The sequence below is a fragment of the Ostrea edulis genome, chromosome 2 (assembly GCF_947568905.1).
Source record: "Ostrea edulis chromosome 2, xbOstEdul1.1, whole genome shotgun sequence".
NCBI lineage: Eukaryota > Metazoa > Mollusca > Bivalvia > Ostreida > Ostreidae > Ostrea > Ostrea edulis.
The window spans coordinates 75,571,339-75,591,914 of record NC_079165.1 but is presented as its reverse complement, the minus strand read 5'-3'; the positions used below and the strand labels follow the sequence as shown (position 1 = coordinate 75,591,914).

At 35.6% G+C, this 20,576-nt stretch overlaps 1 protein-coding gene across 1 annotated transcript in view; it reads left to right on the top strand.

Annotated features, from left to right (window-relative positions):
* Positions 1-20,576, top strand: part of LOC130046456 (uncharacterized) — a 144,789-nt gene that overhangs the window by 85,685 nt on the left and 38,528 nt on the right. Inside the window, exon 6 of the mRNA XM_056153631.1 lies at positions 37-179. Within this exon, the coding sequence (XP_056009606.1) occupies positions 37-179 (143 nt within the window). The remainder of the gene's footprint in view (positions 1-36; positions 180-20,576) is intronic.

The window sequence follows — 20,576 nt, the reverse complement described above, 5'->3', positions numbered from 1 at the left end:
AACTCTGTAATTAAATGCTGAATCTCTGCATTTCAGGGATAACCATCAGCTTCCGCAAAATTACAAGGAAGTCGATGGTGTAGAGATGAGATTTAAAGCTGTTAAGAAAACAAACGCTCCTGATATCAGCAGTATCTACGTAGGAGACGAATTTTACATGTTTCTCACATACATGGGAGGTGAGTTGTTTTCAGATTATTCTTTATTAGAACTTTAAATAAAACCAAAACATCTTTTCACGGGAAGATAGCTCTGTAGTGTTCCAGGATAAAACATCGGAATTAACCAAAATTCGGGCAGCGTGATTCAACACACCTGTAATCATTCTGAAATTTATTAAATTCTAAACTTCCGGTCAATTACAAGAGAGATAATCAATATAACAATAATCAAGAGTTATCTTTCTTAGAATATAATCAAATCATAAATTCATAATTAATCATATACTACAATCCTTCCCCTTTTTTCATTTCAATAAGTAGTGGTAATGTCATAATAAAAAGTAAATGGACAAATTTAATTAGAAATTACATTATGTAACTTTAGCATATTTTTTTAACCATTACAAAGTTCTTCAATAGATTGTAAATTCTGACTCAGTACTTGTACAAGTTAGTTCATTACAAAGTCCTTAAATTTCGCTGGCAAAGATCTTGGTATTGCTGGTCGGCTTCATTCCGGTGGACTTGTCACCTGATTTCGAACATCGTTTTCAGATTTTCTGCCGAAGGATTTCCTGAGGATGTTTCCCGGACAACACCAAAAGCATATTTTTATCGCACACATTTTGACTAAGAACTGGATTTTTCATGCACAAATTTTCACTATCATTGAAATTTTCACTTAACACATTTTCATTTACATTTTCACTTGACACATTCACTGATACATTTGGATTCACAAATCTTTTCAAATGAGACTCATTCGATTCCAAACAACACTATTTCCATTTTTCTCGACAACTTTTAATAAATCACTATGACATGTTGCTGATAACTTGTTTTCCTTGTTGTTCTTCATCAAAGTGAGATCACTAGGTTTTATATCACTAGCTGTAACTCTTCTCTTAGCATCAGAATACATATTCCCTTTAGCCTTCTTCTCTGCATCTCTATCTCTAACTATATAATCTGTATCATTGTACATGTGAATATCTGGTAATTTTGTACGAATACCTTGGCGTAACAACAACTCAGCCGGACTCACTCCTGTTGTTGTATGTGGTGATGAACGATACATCAACAAATAAGTCAGAAGTTCGGATTTCCAGTCTTTCTTTTCTGTTTGTGCAATCTTCAGTCTATTCAATATTGATATATTTTGACGTTCTATTTCTCCCTTGCCCTGCGGCCACAATGGGGTTGTCCTCCTATGGATGATTCCATTAGATTCGCAATATGTTTTGAAGCATTCACTAACAAATTGTGGTCCGTTATCTGTTGTTATAGAAACAGGTAACCCATGTGTACTGAGAATCTGTGTCAACACTTCCACCATTTTCTCTGCCGTTGTAGATTTCATAACAGCCAAATTAATCCATCTGGAATAATAATCTACTATAGTAGAAATATAATGTCCGGATGGCAATGGTCCTAAGAAATCAGCTACTAAATGCTCCAATCGACGTGACGATGCTTCTGTTCTGTGCATTAGCTCGACTTTTTCAGGTTGCGATACTAACTGACAGCCGTAACAAGATTTGCTCCACTGTTCATTGTCTTGGTCCATTTTAGGCCACCACACCTTCGATCGCAATCGCTGTTTCATGATAACAATGCCAGGGTGTCCCTCATGACCCAATGCTAGAACGTTATCACGTAATGACTTAGGTATGACAATCCTTGTCCCTCGTTATCAGATGACCAACAACACACATTTCTGACTTTACTGTCAATTAGTCTTTACTCTGTAATTGATACAATTTCCCTGATATCAAACATTCTCTCAAGTTCTAATGCATCATCTCTCGAGCTAAGAGATGGCCATTGCAGTTGGAACAACTTCTTCAAACACGAATCGTAAGTATTCTTCTGTGTCATTTGTCTTTAGGCTTGATGCATTTGTTGACAACATCCTGGACAGCGAATCAGCTATGTTTGATTTACCAGAAATATGACGAACTGTATAACTGTAGTTTTACATCCTTAACACCCATCTTTCTACACGTACAAATGGTTTCCACGTAGCCGACAAAATGAACTGAAGCGGCTTATGGTCTGTTAACAATTCCAAAGTCTTTCCCATCATGTACATGTGAAAACGTTCACATCCCACACTAAGCTGAGTGTCTCTTTCTCTGTTTGTGCATATCTCCGTTCGATTTCAGTTAAGATCGACTTGCATAGCAGATTATCTTAGATTTCCTTTGTTGTTCTTGGACTAAAACAGTGCCTAGTCCTACTGCACTCGCATCTGCAATAACGTGTGTTTTGGCATTGATATCAAAGTAGGCTAAAGCTGTCTTTCAGTTTGTCAAATGCTTTATTGTGTTCTTGTGCCCACACAAACGACTGTTCTTTACGTAAAAGTTTGTTTAAGGGTTCTGCTATGGTTGACAGGTTTGGTATGAATCTGCTGGCGAAATTGACTAGTCCCAAGAAACTGCGCACTTCAAATACTGATTTTGGTGTTCTGGCACTCCTAATAGCTTGACCTTTGCTGTCTGCAATTCCGATACATGTTCAGAAAGTACATAGCCCATGAAATCAATCTTCTCCATATTGAACTGACACTTCTCAATCTTCAAAGTCATTCCTGAGTCCCTAACCCTAAAACCCTAACCCTAACCCTGAGTCTTCTAAACGTTTTAACACCAATTCTAGGTTATGTCGATGTTCCTGTTCTGTGGATCCATGAACGACAACATCATCATACTGTAAATGTATTACATTTGGCTGTGTATTCTATTTAGCGCCTTTGGCGGAACGCAGCTTCCGCTAAATCAAGTACATCGCTAAATGCCATCCGTAAATCTAGATGTTTAAAGTAAGTCAGAAATGCGCTAAATCAAATCTACGCTAACTTGTTGAAAAAACGATTTCCGCCAAATATCGTACACGGCAAATATCATACGTTTACAGTATATTGCGTTCACATCAGGTAAGTCTCCTAATGTCTGTTGGATGATTTTGTTATACATCTCAGGAGCACAAATCACTCCGAATAACAAACACTTGTATCGATAAAATCCTTTAGGTGTCATAAAGGTAGTAATTTCTCTAGAGTCTGGGGTAAGCGCTAACTGGTGATAGACTCATTTGATATCCAGTTTACTGTAAACTTTGCTCTGATTCAAGTCGAATTTCATCTACAGTAGGAATTTGATATCTCTCACGGATGACTGCCTCATTACCTCGATGCATATCAACACATATACGAATATCTCAATTCTTCTTTGGTACAACCACAAGAGGTGATACCCACTAACTTGGTCCTTTGACTCTTTTGATAACATCCATATTTTCAAGTTCATCAATTAACTTGCTGCGCAAATGTTAAGGTACCCTACGTACTCTCTGACAGACAGGGCGTACTGATTCATCAATTGGAATTTTAAGTTGGAAGTTTTTCAGTTTTCCAAGCCCCCTTGAACACTTTTGGAAATTTTCTCAGTATATCTGTTTTAATCTCCATGTTATTCACAGTGTGCAATGGTGCAGTAGTACTCGTCTCTTTAATATGTAGCAAACGAAGCTGGGTAGAAGTATCATAGCCTAAGAGAGCATGTCCACTTTCTTCAACAACAAATAATTCAGCCGACACACAACAGTTTCCAGTACACACATAGCAACATAACTTCCTGCAACGGTCAATGGTTTGTTACTACCATAAGGATATATTTTCTTTGAGGATGTTTTCGACTGACTGTGACTTTTCACGTTTTGTTCCCTTAGGTGTCTGTCAATAACATTCACTGAGATTCCACTCAATGATCACTGCTGTATCACTACCACCAATACTGACACTAAAGTCATTCTGTGCACTATACCTGTTCTGAATAATAAAAACATAAGTTCTCTCCTCCTCACCACTTTCTAGGTCTGACGTTTCAATGCTTTGCACTGCTGTCCTCTTGTTTTTGTGTGCTTTTTTCTTAAATTTAGTCTTTCAGCATGTTTCATAATATCCTTCCATGTGAAATTTCCGACACTTCTGTCCTCGCGCTGGGTATTTTGGATCCGTGCGAATGTGACCCACATGCGAAACACTTTTTGTCATGTTTACCCTGTTGTTTACATTCATGTTTATGTTTGTATCTACTCACATTGTTAATTGTTTCTTGCTCTGGTTTGTGTTCCATAGTTCCAGATGTTGTGTTCCAGGTTACTGCCCTTTTCTCAGCTGCTTCCAAACTTTGTGCCATTTCTCTCAGTTCTTTCAGTGTCACATTGTTTTTCTCTAAAAGTTTCTTTCCCAGACGTTGTCAGTAACACTTCTCTATCACTTGATCACGTATACTTTCATCAATATACGTAAAATTACAATAAACAGCTTTCTGTCTCATTCTAGTAATAAATTGTTCAACAGTTTTTGTCGCCGTTTGTGCCATACCAGGAAATTGTGATCTTTCAAATGTGTGATTTACCTATGGAGTAAAGTGTTTATTCAATATTCAATGTCGATAACGCCACGTCATACACGTACTCCTTCATCCGGTTCGGGAACTTCCAGAGTGTAGAAAATATCCTGAACACCCATTCCTGCCTCTTATAGTAATAAGGCTTTCTTTTGCACAGGGTCTGCTATACCCTTTCCACTTGAAAAGAATTCAAATGCACGGGCCCATCGTATCCAATGAATTGCCACCGAATTCACATCTCCATGCGGATCAAACTTATAGATATTACTGACATCGGCCGAAACGGTTTTAGCCTCTGCCATTTCGTTTATCCCCGTCGCCAGATATGATAAACATCGGATTTATCCAAAACTCGGGCAGCGTGATTCAACACACATGTAATCATGCAGACATTTATTAAATTCTAAACTTCCGGTCAATTACAAGGGAAATAATCAATATAACAATAATCAAGAGTTATCTTTCTTAGAATATAATCAAATCATAATTAATCATACACTACAAGCCCCACCCTCAATTTTTGCAACATCTTTCTTTATTCAAAGTTTGTGCATGATAAAAATGTCTTTTGTAGAAATTTTGTTCACTGGGTATAATTAAAAATTTGGTAAACTATTTGATACTGAAAAGGGTTATATTTTCTATAGATAATCATTTATCTATATTTAAGAAAGGTTGTCAGGGGCAATAATTCCAATATATGCTGGTGTTTTCTCTATCGTACGAAAGCCCAGAAGGCTCATTCGAAATTTAAAATACAAGATTCGAATTTCGAAATTTTAAATCCAAGTTACCAATCAAAAATAATGATGTAGGTCACAATATATAACAGGTTAGAGGTTACACGCATATAAACTTACAATATGACAGAAAGCAAGTCAAATATAGAGCTTAATTCTTGGTTTCTTTTATCTAAAACTACGAATTTACGTTATGCATGCATGCACAATGCTTAGCCGTTAGGGAAGCGGTGCACTTTTTATGTCTTGTTGAAATTCAACTATGCACATGTTTTCTAATTAATCAAACAATTATCAGCAACAATCGTTTGACTTATTCTTTGAATATATTTACCAAACAACGAAATATTTCTTTTTTAACTATACCATGATGTATGTTTAGCATGCAGACAGACCCATGAAAAAGCATATGAAGCCTTTTAACCGATGATACTCCTCTAACAATTCATTCTGGATTTATTTTATTTCCAGTTAAGTTTGTCAATTAATAAGTTAGGTACTAGTATACTCCAGCCGCTCGAGGTTCAGCGGTGACACTTTTGATATAAGCATTTTTTTAAATATTTATTTTGTTTATTTATTTTTCTTTGAATTTCATTTTTCACCTTAATCAATTTTATTTATCTATTTCAATAATGAGATATATAAGGTACGTAGGGACTTTAGACGAGCCTAATGGCGTTGGGGTCAGTAGTAAATTTATATATAAACAATGAAGGAAATTCAAACCATGAATGAATTATGTATTGTGAGATAAACTATTTTTATACCCCCCACAACAAGTTGTGGGGGGTATACTGGAATCGGGTTGTCCGTCTGTCTGTCCGTCCGTCCGTCCGTCTGTAGACGCAATGGTTTCCGGGCTCTAAAGCATTATCCTTTCCACCTACCGTCACCATATCATATATATGGACTATCCATGGGTGAAGATGTTCCCTATCGATTTTGTGGTCAAAAGGTCAAAGGTCAAGTGCATCGAAGTAGCAATATGGTTTCCGGGCTCTAAAGCGTTATCCTTTCCACCTACAGTCACCATATCATACATATGGACTACCATGGGATGAAGATGTTCCCTATCGATTTTGGGGTCAAAAGGTCAAAGGTCAAGTGCACTGGACATCGAAGTAGCAATATGGTTTCCGGGCTCTAAAGCATTATCCTTTCCACCTACCATCACCATATCATATATATGGACTACCCATGGAATGAAGATGTTCCCTATCGATTTTGGGGTCAAATGGTCAAGCGCACTGGACATCGAAGTAGCAATATGGTTTCCGGGCTCTAAAGCGTTATCCTTTCCACCTACAGTCACCATATCATATATATGGACTACCCATGGGATGAAGATGTTCCCTATCGATTTTGGAGTCAAAAGGTCAAAGGTCAAGCGCACTGGACATTGAAGTAGCAATATGGTTCGGTTTGTCATGCCATTTGTTTTTTACACTCAGAAAAGAGGTAGTTTATACCTATTACCAACACCCTTTAGGAGATTGGGGTAAGCGGGGGGTATTCTTAGTTAGCATTGCTCACAGTACCTCTTGTTTAAACGTGGATGGATTAGTATTCTGTGGTAATTACACATGTAGTTAAGCTTCTTGAAACAAAAAAATTTAAAAAGAGTCAATATAGATCATATTCATAATTCAAATTTCCTCCATTGTTTACACTCTGATACCCAAAATGAACAGATGGGGAAGATGTTTGGTGAAACACACCAACGGGTGGTTTGTTCCCAGTTACTTTTCACATCCTCTCCCCCTTTTTGAAATTGTCGACCGGCTACGGATCTGGATAAACACACGATAATCTATACGGGTACCCCCTCCCCGAATAAGGTACATGTACATGAAAGTATTTCTTTTGAAAATATCTCTAATACATGTCAACAATGTTGTCCACACATCTCCTCCGTTAGTTTTAAAACTAGAGTCTTGAAATTTCTACACAAGATAGAGTAAACATTTTAGAAGATTTGTGGGGGATTCGATTTTACCGGAGGCGATTTGCCTAAAAGCTCGCCTGGACCTGAAAAAATGGATGCCAAAATTTTTCGCCGATTTCGGCGATTTTTGACCTTTGATCTCCAATATCTTTTTTCTTGCAAATATTTTGTTAAGACATGTACAACAAAAGTTGTGCACATTTACGAGATCTTTTCGAAAATATCAAGATTTAGGGGCTAGCCCCTTAAATTAGGGATCTAAAAGGGCTCAAAGTCTAGATCAAATATCTCAAAAATCGTTAATATTTTGGTATAAGTCAAAGAACAAAAAATGTTCATCTCAACAATCCAAATCTATTCATATAACAATTTAGGTCATATGTTACGTAATAAGGGATTTTAAGGGCCAAAACCATAAATTTTTTACCCCTTGTATCTCGAAAACGACAAATATTTTGAAAAGCAATAAAGAACAAAAGTTGTTCAGAATGATGATCTGAACAATATGCATATTTCGTTTTTACCCTATGTGGCCCCGTTAGGGAGCTACAGTTTGGCCCCTAAAAATTACTTCTAGAAATAACTCGAGAACGGTAAAGAATTTCTAAATACTTGTTGAACAAAAAATGTTTGAAATGTCATGACCTTTCTTACGATATCAAGCAAAAGGGGCTGACCCTTTAAATTAGGGGCCCAGAAGGGTCCAAAGGTTTATGAGAATATCTCAGAAACTATTAATATTTTGTAATAAGTCATTGAAGCGGAAATGTTCATCTAAACGAGCTTGTTCTTATCAAATCAAAAAGTAGGTCATATGTTACGTAATAAGGGATTTTAAGGGCCAAAATCATAAATAATTGACGCCTCATATCTTGAAAACGACAAATATTTTGAAAAGCATTATTGAACAAAAGTTGTTCAGAATGATAATCTAAACAATATGTACATTTCGTTTTTTCCCTATGTGGCCCCGTTAGGGAGCTACAGTTTGGCCCCTAAATATTTCTTGTAGAGATAACTCGAGAACGGTAAAGAATTTCTAAATACTTGTTGAGCAAAAAATGTTTAAAATGACAAGGCCTTTCTTACGATATCAAGCAAAAGGGGCTGGCCCTTTAAATTAGGGGTTCAGAAGGGTCCAAATGTTTTTGAGAATATCTCAGAAACTATTAATATTTTATAATAAGTTGTAGAAGCGGAAATGTTCATCTCAACGAGCTTGTTCTCATCAAATCAAAAAGTAGGTCATATGTTACGTAATTAGAGATTTTAAGGGCCAAAATCGTAAATATTTGACGCCTCATATCTTTAAAACGACATATTTTTTGAAAAGCATTATTGAACAAAAGTTGTTCAATGTGTCATAACCTATCGATCAATATCAAAAAATGGGTCTGTGGGCCTCATGGCTCGCCTGTAGAGTCGATTTTTGTCGATATCAGTCGATTTCAAAAACTTGTAACTGGTAAATATTTTGTAAGGACATATTGAACAAAAGTTGTTCAGTTTATCGAGATCTATCGATTGATATCAAGAAATAGGCCTATGGTCCTAATGGCTCGCCAGTAGAGTCGAATTTTTGTCAATATCGGTCGATCTCAATAACTTTTTACAGGTAAATATTTTGTAAAGACATATAGAACTAAAGTTGTTGAGTCTATAGAGGGCTAACAAATGACATCAAGAAATAGGCCCGCGGGCCTTATGGCTCGCCTGGAGAGTCGAATTTCAAACGAATTTTACCGCAACTTTGCTTCAGAAGCTTATAATATGAAAAATTGATTATATCTAAAGTGTCTTAAAGTCGGAAACTAAATTGGGACTCATTTGTCTTTTTTTTTTTTTAACTCCGAGTGCATCAACAAATCGGACGGAAGACCTACTCGTTGCTCGCAACGAGATCGTGTCTAGTTAGGGTCTTCCGTCTTCAGCGGAAGAACCTTCTATTATTCTATTGTTGATTTTTCACTTTTCTTATTATTAAGGTCTTCCGTCTCCTGCAGAAGACCTTACTATTATTGTTCGCGTTCTTCTTCTTCATTATTATTATTATTTTCCTTGGTAGTACACGCGTTTTTCTCAGCCATTTCTCGATCGATTTTCACGAAATTTTCAGGAAAGATGTCTTTTGGTGACGAGACTTTGCTTGCAAAATTTCGTGCTTGACGTCACTTCCGGTCAGGAGTTATCTCTCTTTTAGTGACTTTTTGAAGGGCCTTGTTGTCCACACATCTCCTCCGTTAGTTTTGAAGCTAGAGTCTTGAAATTTCTACACAAGATAGAGTAAACATCTTAGAAGATTTGTGGGGGATTCGATTTTACCGGAGGCGATTTGCCTAAACGCTCGCCTGGACCTGAAAAAATGGATGCCAAAATTTTTCGATGATTTCGGCGATTTTTGACCTTTGATCTCCAATATCTTTTTTCTTGCAAATATTTTGTTAAGACATGTAGAACAAAAGTTGTGCACATTTACGAGATCTGTTCGAAAATATCAAGATTTAGGGGCTAGCTCCTTCAATTAGGGATTTAGAAGGGCTCAAAGTCTAGATCAAATATCTCAAAAATCGTTAATATTTTGGTATAAGTCAAAGAACAAAAAATGTTCATCTCAACAATCCAAATCTATTCATATAACAATTTAGGTCATATGTTACGTAATAAGGGATTTTAAGGGCCAAAACCATAAATTTTTTACCCCTTGTATCTCGAAAACGACAAATATTTTGAAAAGCAATAAAGAACAAAAGTTGTTCAGAATGATGATCTGAACAATATGCATATTTCGTTTTTACCCTATGTGGCCCCGTTAGGGAGCTACAGTTTGGCCCCTAAAAATTACTTCTAGAAATAACTCGAGAACGGTAAAGAATTTCTAAATACTTGTTGAACAAAAAATGTTTGAAATGTCATGACCTTTCTTACGATATCAAGCAAAAGGGGCTGACCCTTTAAATTAGGGGCCCAGAAGGGTCCAAAGGTTTATGAGAATATCTCAGAAACTATTAATATTTTGTAATAAGTCATTGAAGCGGAAATGTTCATATAAACGAGCTTGTTCTTATCAAATCAAAAAGTAGGTCATATGTTACGTAATAAGGGATTTTAAGGGCCAAAATCATAAATAATTGACGCCTCATATCTTGAAAACGACAAATATTTTGAAAAGCATTATTGAACAAAAGTTGTTCAGAATGATAATCTAAACAATATGTACATTTCGTTTTTTCCCTATGTGGCCCCGTTAGGGAGCTACAGTTTGGCCCCTAAATATTTCTTGTAGAGATAACTCGAGAACGGTAAAGAATTTCTAAATACTTGTTGAGCAAAAAATGTTTAAAATGACAAGGCCTTTCTTACGATATCAAGCAAAAGGGGCTGGCCCTTTAAATTAGGGGTTCAGAAGGGTCCAAATGTTTTTGAGAATATCTCAGAAACTATTAATATTTTATAATAAGTTGTAGAAGCGGAAATGTTCATCTCAACGAGCTTGTTCTCATCAAATCAAAAAGTAGGTCATATGTTACGTAATTAGAGATTTTAAGGGCCAAAATCGTAAATATTTGACGCCTCATATCTTTAAAACGACATATTTTTTGAAAAGCATTATTGAACAAAAGTTGTTCAATGTGTCATAACCTATCGATCAATATCAAAAAATGGGTCTGTGGGCCTCATGGCTCGCCTGTAGAGTCGATTTTTGTCGATATCAGTCGATTTCAAAAACTTGTAACTGGTAAATATTTTGTAAGGACATATTGAACAAAAGTTGTTCAGTTTATCGAGATCTATCGATTGATATCAAGAAATAGGCCTATGGTCCTAATGGCTCGCCTGTAGAGTCGATTTTTTGTCGATATCGGTCGATCTCAATAACTTTTTACAGGTAAATATTTTGTAAAGACATATAGAACTAAAGTTGTTGAGTCTATAGAGGGATAACAAATGACATCAAGAAATAGGCCCGCGGGCCTTATGGCTCGCCTGGAGAGTCGAATTTCAAACGAATTTTACCGCAACTTTGCTTCAGAAGCTTATGATATGAAAAATTGATTATATCTAAAGTGTCTTAAAGTCAGAAACTAAATTGGGACTCATTTGTCTTTTTCTTTTTCTTTTTAACTCCGAGTGCATCAACAAATCGGACGGAAGACCTACTCGTTCCTCACAACGAGATCGTGTCTAGTTATTATTATTATTATTTTTATTCTTTTTTTTTTCCCTTACCGATTTTGTGCAGAGGATTTCTCAGAGATGACTTGACCGATTTACTTCAAATTTTCAGGGTTGATGTATTGCTATTTGAAGTTTATATCTTTTTTTTTGAATTTTTGAAAATTCACTTCCGGTTGGAAGTTATCCCCCTTTTATCGATTTTCAGATGACCATTTTGTCCAGCCAAAATCTCAAAAACGATAAAAGCTAGAGTGCTGAAATTTTCAGTGATGTTAGACGACATGTTGTAGTTGTGCACATCGGTTTTCAAAATTTCCGGAAGTGCCTAGTATGGACGCTCGGTAGGGGTCGAATATGGAGTTTAAAAAAGTGTCCATTTTTTTCCCACGTTTTAAATCATAACTTTTTATTCGTAAATAATTTGCTTAGACATATATAACAAAAGTTGTACAGTTTATTGAGATCTTTCGTGTCATATCAAGAAATGGGCCCATAGGCCTCATGGCTCGCCTGAACCATTGAATTTCTGTTACAATGATTAACTTTTTTCTCACGAAACTTTTGATAAGACATGTAGAATAAAAGTTGTTCAGTTTTGCAAGATCTATCTAATGATATCAAAAACTAGGCCTCAGGGCGTCATGGCTCGCCTGAACAGTCGAATTTGTATCACAATTAATAACATTAATAACTTTTTTCTCGAGAAACTTTTGACAAGACATGTAGAACAAAAGTTGTTCAGTTTCGCAAGCGTTAACTAACGATGTTGAGAAATAGGCCTGCAGGTCTCATGGCTCACCTGAACAGTTAGGTTATTGTTGCAAGCTATAACATTTTTGTCAAGAAACTTTTAATAAGACATCTAGAACAAAAGTTGTTCAGTTTTGCTAGATCTTTCGAACAACATCATGAAAAAAGCGAACGGGCCTCATGGCTCGCCTGAACAGTTTGATTAGTGTCACAATCAATAACTTTTTTCTCGAAAAACTTTTGATAAGACATGTAGAACAAAAGTTGTTCAGTTTTGCAAGATCTTTCAAACGATATCAAGAAAAAGGCCCACGGGCCTTATGACTCGCCTTAACAGTCTGATAAATGTCGCAATCAATAACTTTTTTCTCAAGAAAATTTTAATAGGACATGTAGAACAAAATTTGTTCAGTTTTGCGAGGTATATCTAGAATGATAAAAAAAGGCCTCCGGGCGACATGACTCGCCTGATCAGTCGACTTTGTATCGCAGTAAATAACATTATTAACTTTTTTGTCGAAAAAAAGGCTGACCCCTTTCATTAGTGGCCGAGCGCGGCAGAGATTCTTTAATTCATAGCACTTAAATGATCAATATTTGTAAAACATTACCGAAGCTAAATTGTACGTCTAGACAATATATTTGTATCATTATTTATGAACGAAAATCTCAGTCAAATTCTTATCTCCTCACATCTAAAATTGGACGGAAGACCCACTCGTTGCTCGCAACGAGATTTCATCTAGTTATTATTAAGGTCTTCCGTCTCCTGCGGAAGACCTTACTATTATTGTTCGCGTTCTTCTTCTTCATTATTATTATTATTTTCCTTGGTAGTACACGCGTTTTTCTCAGCCATTTCTCGATCGATTTTTACGAAATTTTCAGGAAAGATGTCTTTTGGTGACGAGACTTTGCTTGCAAAATTTCGTGCTTGACGTCACTTCCGGTCAGGAGTTATCTCTCTTTTAGTGACTTTTTGAAGGGCCTTGTTGTCCACACATCTCCTCCCTTAGTTTTGAAGCTAGAGTCTTGAAATTTCTACACAAGATAGAGTAAACATTTTAGAAGATTTGTGGGGGATTCGATTTTACCGGAGGCGATTTGCCTAAACGCTCGCCTGGACCTGAAAAAATGGATGCCAAAATTTTTCGGCGATTTCGGCGATTTTTGACCTTTGATCTCCAATATCTTTTTTCTTGCAAATATTTTGTTAAGACATGTACAACAAAAGTTGTGCACATTTACGAGATCTTTTCGAAAATATCAAGATTTAGGGGCTAGCCCCTTAAATTAGGGATCTAGAAGGGCTCAAAGTCTAGATCAAATATCTCAAAAATCGTTAATATTTTGGTATAAGTCAAAGAACAAAAAATGTTCATCTCAACAATCCAAATCTATTCATATAACAATTTAGGTCATATGTTACGTAATAAGGGATTTTAAGGGCCAAAACCATAAATTTTTTACCCCTTGTATCTCGAAAACGACAAATATTTTGAAAAGCAATAAAGAACAAAAGTTGTTCAGAATGATGATCTGAACAATATGCATATTTCGTTTTTACCCTATGTGGCCCCGTTAGGGAGCTACAGTTTGGCCCCTAAAAATTACTTCTAGAAATAACTCGAGAACGGTAAAGAATTTCTAAATACTTGTTGAACAAAAAATGTTTGAAATGTCATGACCTTTCTTACGATATCAAGCAAAAGGGGCTGACCCTTTAAATTAGGGGCCCAGAAGGGTCCAAAGGTTTATGAGAATATCTCAGAAACTATTAATATTTTGTAATAAGTCATTGAAGCGGAAATGTTCATCTAAACGATCTTGTTCTTATCAAATCAAAAAGTAGGTCATATGTTACGTAATAAGGGATTTTAAGGGCCAAAATCATAAATAATTGACGCCTCATATCTTGAAAACGACAAATATTTTGAAAAGCATTATTGAACAAAAGTTGTTCAGAATGATAATCTAAACAATATGTACATTTCGTTTTTTCCCTATGTGGCCCCGTTAGGGAGCTACAGTTTGGCCCCTAAATATTTCTTGTAGAGATAACTCGAGAACGGTAAAGAATTTCTAAATACTTGTTGAGCAAACAATGTTTAAAATGACAAGGCCTTTCTTACGATATCAAGCAAAACGGGCTGGCCCTTTAAATTAGGGGTTCAGAAGGGTCCAAATGTTTTGGAGAATATCTCAGAAACTATTAATATTTTATAATAAGTTGTAGAAGCGGAAATGTTCATCTCAACGAGCTTGATCTCATCAAATCAAAAAGTAGGTCATATGTTACGTAATTAGAGATTTTAAGGGCCAAAATCGTAAATATTTGACACCTCATATTTTTAAAACGACATATTTTTTGAAAAGCATTATTGAACAAAAGTTGTTCAATGTGTCATAACCTATCGATCAATATCAAAAAATGGGTCTGTGGGCCTCATGGCTCGCCTGTAGAGTCGATTTTTGTCGATATCAGTCGATTTCAAAAACTTGTAACTGGTAAATATTTTGTAAGGACATATTGAACAAAAGTTGTTCAGTTTATCGAGATCTATCGATTGATATCAAGAAATAGGCCTATGGTCCTAATGGCTCGCCTGTAGAGTCGATTTTTTGTCGATATCGGTCGATCTCAATAACTTTTTACAGGTAAATATTTTGTAAAGACATATAGAACTAAAGTTGTTGAGTCTATAGAGGGATAACAAATGACATCAAGAAATAGGCCCGCGGGCCTTATGGCTCGCCTGGAGAGTCGAATTTCAAACGAATTTCACCGCAACTTTGCTTCAGAAGCTTATGATATGAAAAATTGATTATATCTAAAGTGTCTTAAAGTCGGAAACTAAATTGGGACTCATTTGTCTTTTCTTTTCTTTTTTTTTTAACTCCGAGTGCATCAACAAATCGGACGGAAGACCTACTCGTTGCTCGCAACGAGATCGTGTCTAGTTATTATTATTCTTTTTTTTTTCCTTACCGATTTTGTGCAGAGGATTTCTCAGAGATGACTTGACCGATTTACTTCAAATTTTAAGGGTTGATACATTGCTATTTGAAGTTTATATCTTTTTTTGGATTTTTGAAAATTCACTTCCGGTTGGAAGTTATCCCCCTTTTATCGATTTTCAGATGACCATTTTGTCCAGCCAAAATCTCAAAAACGATAAAAGCTAGAGTGCTGAAATTTTCAGTGATGTTAGACGACATGTTGTAGTTGTGCACATCGGTTTTCAAATTTTCCGGAAGTGCCTAGTATGGAAGCTCGGTAGGGGTCGAAAATGGAGTTTAAAAAAGTGTTCCATTTTTTTCCACGTTTTAAATCATAACTTTTTATTCGTAAATATTTTGCTTAGACATATATAACAAAAGTTGTACAGTTTATTGAGATCTTTGGTGTCATATCAAGAAATGGGCCCATAGGCCTCATGGCTCGCCTGAACCATTGAATTTCTGTTACAATGATTAACTTTTTTCTCACGAAACTTTTGATAAGACATGTAGAATAAAAGTTGTTTAGTTTTGCAAGATCTATCTAATGATATCAAAAACTAGGCCTCAGGGCGTCATGGCTCGCCTGAACAGTCGAATTGTATCACAATTAATAACATTGATAACTTTTTTCTCGAGAAACTTTTGACAAGACATGTAGAACAAAAGTTGTTCAGTTTCGCAAGCGTTAACTAACGATGTTGAGAAATAGGCCTGCAGGTCTCATGGCTCACCTGAACAGTTAGGTTATTGTTGCAAGCTATAACATTTTTGTCAAGAAACTTTTAATAAGACATCTAGAACAAAAGTTATTCACTTTTGCAAGATCTTTCGAACAACATCATGAAAAAGGCGAACGGGCCTCATGGCTCGCCTGAACAGTTTGATTAATGTCACAATCAATAACTTTTTTCTCGAAAAACTTTTGATAAGACATGTAGAACAAAAGTTGTTCAGTTTTGCAAGATCTTTCAAACGATATCAAGAAAAAGGCCCACGGGCCTTATGACTCGCCTTAACAGTCTGATAAATGTCGCAATCAATAACTTTTTTCTCAAGAAAATTTTAATAGGACATGTAGAACAAAATTTGTTCAGTTTTGCGAGGTATATCTAGAATGATATTTGAAAAAAGGCCTTCGGGCGACATGACTTGCCTGATCAGTCGAATTTGTATCGCAGCAAATAACATTATTAACTTTTTTGTCGAGAAAAAGGCTGACTCCTTTCATTAGTGGCCGAGAGCGGCAGGGATTCTTTAATTCATAGCACTTAAATGATCAATATTTGTAAAACATTACCGAAGCTAAATTGTACGTCTAGACAATATATTTGTATCATTATTTATGAACGAAAATCTCAGTCAAATTCTTATCTCATCACATCTAAAATTGGACGGAAGACCCACTCCTTGCTCGCAACGAGATCGCATCTAGTTATTAAGGTCTTCCGTTTCCAACGGAAGACCTTCTAGTGATTCTACTGTTTATTATTATTTTTTTTTTTTTCCCTTTCGTCTCCGAGACCGTTGGATGGATTTTCCTGAAACTTTCACAAGTTATAGGGAACGATGGTACCTCGAGGCATTTTTTTCATTTTTCCAAAATTCACTTCCGTTCGTCAGATACGTCCGATTTTCCGGTTTTTGAAAGAAACTTTGTCCGGGGGTAAATTTGAAAACCACTAAATATAATCGAATGAAACTTTCAGGGATGATAGATCTATATTCTCTATGGTGCATGCACGTAATATTTTTTGTCGCCGTCACTTCCGGTCGTCACCGGAAGTGATTAAATAAATCATTAATTTCAAACTTTTTTCTTTTAAATTGAAACCTACTTTGGTTTACTATATCTCGTTCTAAATCTCAAAAAATGTTGACCCCACCGGAAGTTGAATCTCCAACTTCCGGTTATATCAAAGAAAGACTATTCATTCTCTCATTTTTCAGTGCCATAAATCTCGGTCATGAAACTAGTTAATGAGTTGAGTTTTACATATATTATAGTCACTATAAATGTCTAGAGTAACGTCAAATATTTTTGTAAAATTTACTTCCGGTCGGCAAATACGGCTTATGAGCTGTTTTCGTTGTCAATCGTTTTTCTCAGAAACGGTAAAAGATAGAGTCACCAAATTTTCAGATTTAATAGACCTCACTTTGTAGGCGTGTAGTAGGGGGGTAAGAATGTCGGCCGTCACTTCCGGTCGTCACCGGAAGTGATTAATAAATCATAAATTTAAAACTTTTTTCTTTGAAAATGAAACCTATATCGGTTTATTAGGTCTCGTTCTAATTCTCAAAAACTATTGACCCCACCGGAAGTTGAAACTCCAACTTCCGGTTATATCAAAGAAAGTCTGTTCATTCTCTCATTTTTCAGTGCCATAAATCTCGGTCATAAAACAAGTTAATGATTTGAATTTTACATATGTTATAGACACTAAAAATGTCTAGAGTAAATTTAAATATTTTTGTAAAATTCACTTCCGGTCGTGAGATATGGGGTGGACATATTCAAACCTTGTTTTTTCAGTTTCTCAATAATGAATATAGATACACGTTTGAAACTTGTAGAGTTGATCAACTAACATTAGTCCATTGTACACATACATTCAATTTTTTTGTCCGTCACTTCCGGTCTATACCGGAAGTATTTGAAAAATGTCGATTATCCGATTTCTTCCAGTGATTTCTGAGAGATGGTGGATAAATTTTCTTGAAGTTTTCAGGAATAATGTCTTATGAAAGGACCTTGCTATAACTATTTTTCTTTTTACAAAATTCACTTCCGGTCGGAAAATATGGGCGATTTTCTGTTTCTCAAAAGGAATTTTGTCCAGCAATTTTCTTGGAAAAGGTAAAATATACCTTCATCAATTATTCAGAAATTATAAATCTCCGTTTGCAGTCGTGCAGTAGGGGGTTGAACATGTCGACCGTCACTTCCTGTCGTCACCGGAAGTGATTGAAAGAATCGCAAATTTCAAATTTTTTCTTTTAAATTGTAACCTATACTAGTTTATTAAGTCTCTTTGAAAGTGTCAAAAGAATATTGACTCCGTTGGTAGTCAAAACAACTACTTCCGGTTTCTTGATAAAATACCTTTTTACTTTTTATCTCTTTGTCCCCATAAATCTTGCTTATATTTGAAGTCTTTCATATGATTTTCACATGTCATAATAAAAGTATCAACTTCTAAAGTTTTGATAATTTTGTTTTTCAAAATTGACTTCCGGTAGGTAGTAACCTACTACTTTTTCTTTCTTTAGTCTACTTGTTTTTGTTGAGAATTCTTTGAGATAGGGACGTGAAATTTTCAGGGAATATAGACAGTAAAGAGTCGCTGTCATTTATGGGAAAACGCATAATAAAAGTACTTCCGGTCATCACCGGAAGTTACGAGAAATGAGTAAAAGGTTCGATAATACATTTCTCATTCATTGTTAAGGCTTATTTTCTGATATATTTAAATGGTTTTCGTAGGAGCAGAAAGCTCTTTACCGGAAGTGGTCTAACGGAAGACCTACTCATTACTAGTAATGAGTTTCTAGTTATTATTATTATTTTTTCCCTTTCGTCTCTGAGACCGTTGGATGGATTTTCCTGAAACTTTCACAGATTATAGACAACGATGGTACCTTGAGGCATTTTTTCATTTTTTCAAAATTCACTTCCGTTCGTCAGATACGTCGATTTTCCGGTTTTTCAAAGAAACTTTGTCCGGGGGTAAACTTGAAAACCACTAAAGATAATCGAATGAAACTTTCAGGGATGATAGATCTATATTCTCTATGGTGCATGCACGTAATATTTTTTGTCGCCGTCACTTCCGGTCGTCACCGGAAGTGATTAAATGAATCATCAATTTCAAACTTTTTTCTTTCAAATTGAAACCTATTTCGGTTTAATATATCTCGTTATAATTCTCAAAAAATGTTGACCCCACCGGAAGTTGAATCTCCAACTTCCGGTTATATCAAAGAAAGACTCTTCATTCTCTCATTTTTCAGTGCCATAAATCTCGGTCATGAAACTAGTTAATGAGTTGAGTTTTACATATATTATAGTCACTATAAATGTCTAGAGTAACGTCAAATATTTTTGTAAAATTCATTTCTGGTCGGCAAATACGGCTTATTAGCTCTTTTCGTTGTCCATCGTTTTTCTCAGAAACGGTAAAAGATAGAGTCACCAAATTTTCAGAGTTAATAGATCTCACTTTGTAGGCGTGCAGTAGGGGGTTAAGAATGGAATGTCGGCCGTCACTTCCGGTCGTCACCGGAAGTGATTAATAAATCATAAATTTCAAACTTTTTTCTTTCAAATTAAAACCTATATCGGTTTATTAGGTCTCGTTCTAATTCTCAAAAACTATTGATCCCACCGGAAGTTGAATCTCCAACTTCCGGTTATATGAAAGAAAGACTATTCATTCTCTCATTTTTCAGTGCCATAAATCTCGGTCATGAAACAAGTTAATGATTTGAATTTTACATATGTTATAGACACTAAAAATGTCTAGAGTAAATTTTAATATTTTTTGTCAAATTCACTTCCGGTCGTGAGATATGGGGTGGACATATTCAAACCTTGTTTTTTTCAGTTTCTCAATAATGAATATCGATAGACGCTTGAAACTTGTAGAGTTGATCAACTAACATTAGTCCATTGTACACCTACATTCAATTTTTTTGTCCGTCACTTCCGGTCTATACCGGAAGTATTTTAAAAAAAATGTCGATTTTCCTATTTCTTCGTGTGATTTCTCAGAGATGGCTAGATATATTTTCTTGAAATTTTCAGGAATAATGTCTTATGAAATGACCTTGCTATAATTATTTTTGTTTTTACAACATTCACTTCCGGTCGGAAAATATGGCCGATTTTCTGTTTCTTAAAAGGAATTTTGTCCAGCATTTTTCTTGGAAAAGGTAAAATATACGTTCATCAAATATTCAGGGATGATCAATCTCCGTTTGTAAGCGTGCAGTAGGGGGTTGAACATGTCGACCGTCACTTCCTGTCGTCACCGGAAGTGATCGAAATAATCGCAAATTTCAAACTTTCTCTTTTAAATTGAAACCTATACTAGTTTATTAACTCTCTTTCAAAGTGTCAAAAGAATATTGAGTCTTTCGGTAGTCAAAACAACTACTTTCGGTTTCTTGATCAAATACCTTTTTACTTTTCGTCTCTTTGTCCCCATAAATCTCGCTTATATTTGAAGTCTTTCATATGATTTTCACATGTCTTAATAACAGTATCAACTTCTAGAGTTTTGATTATTTTGTTTTTCAAAATTGCCTTCCGGTCGGTAGTAACCTACTACTTTTTCTTTCTTTAGTCTACTTCTTTTTGTTGAGAACTCTTTCAGATTGA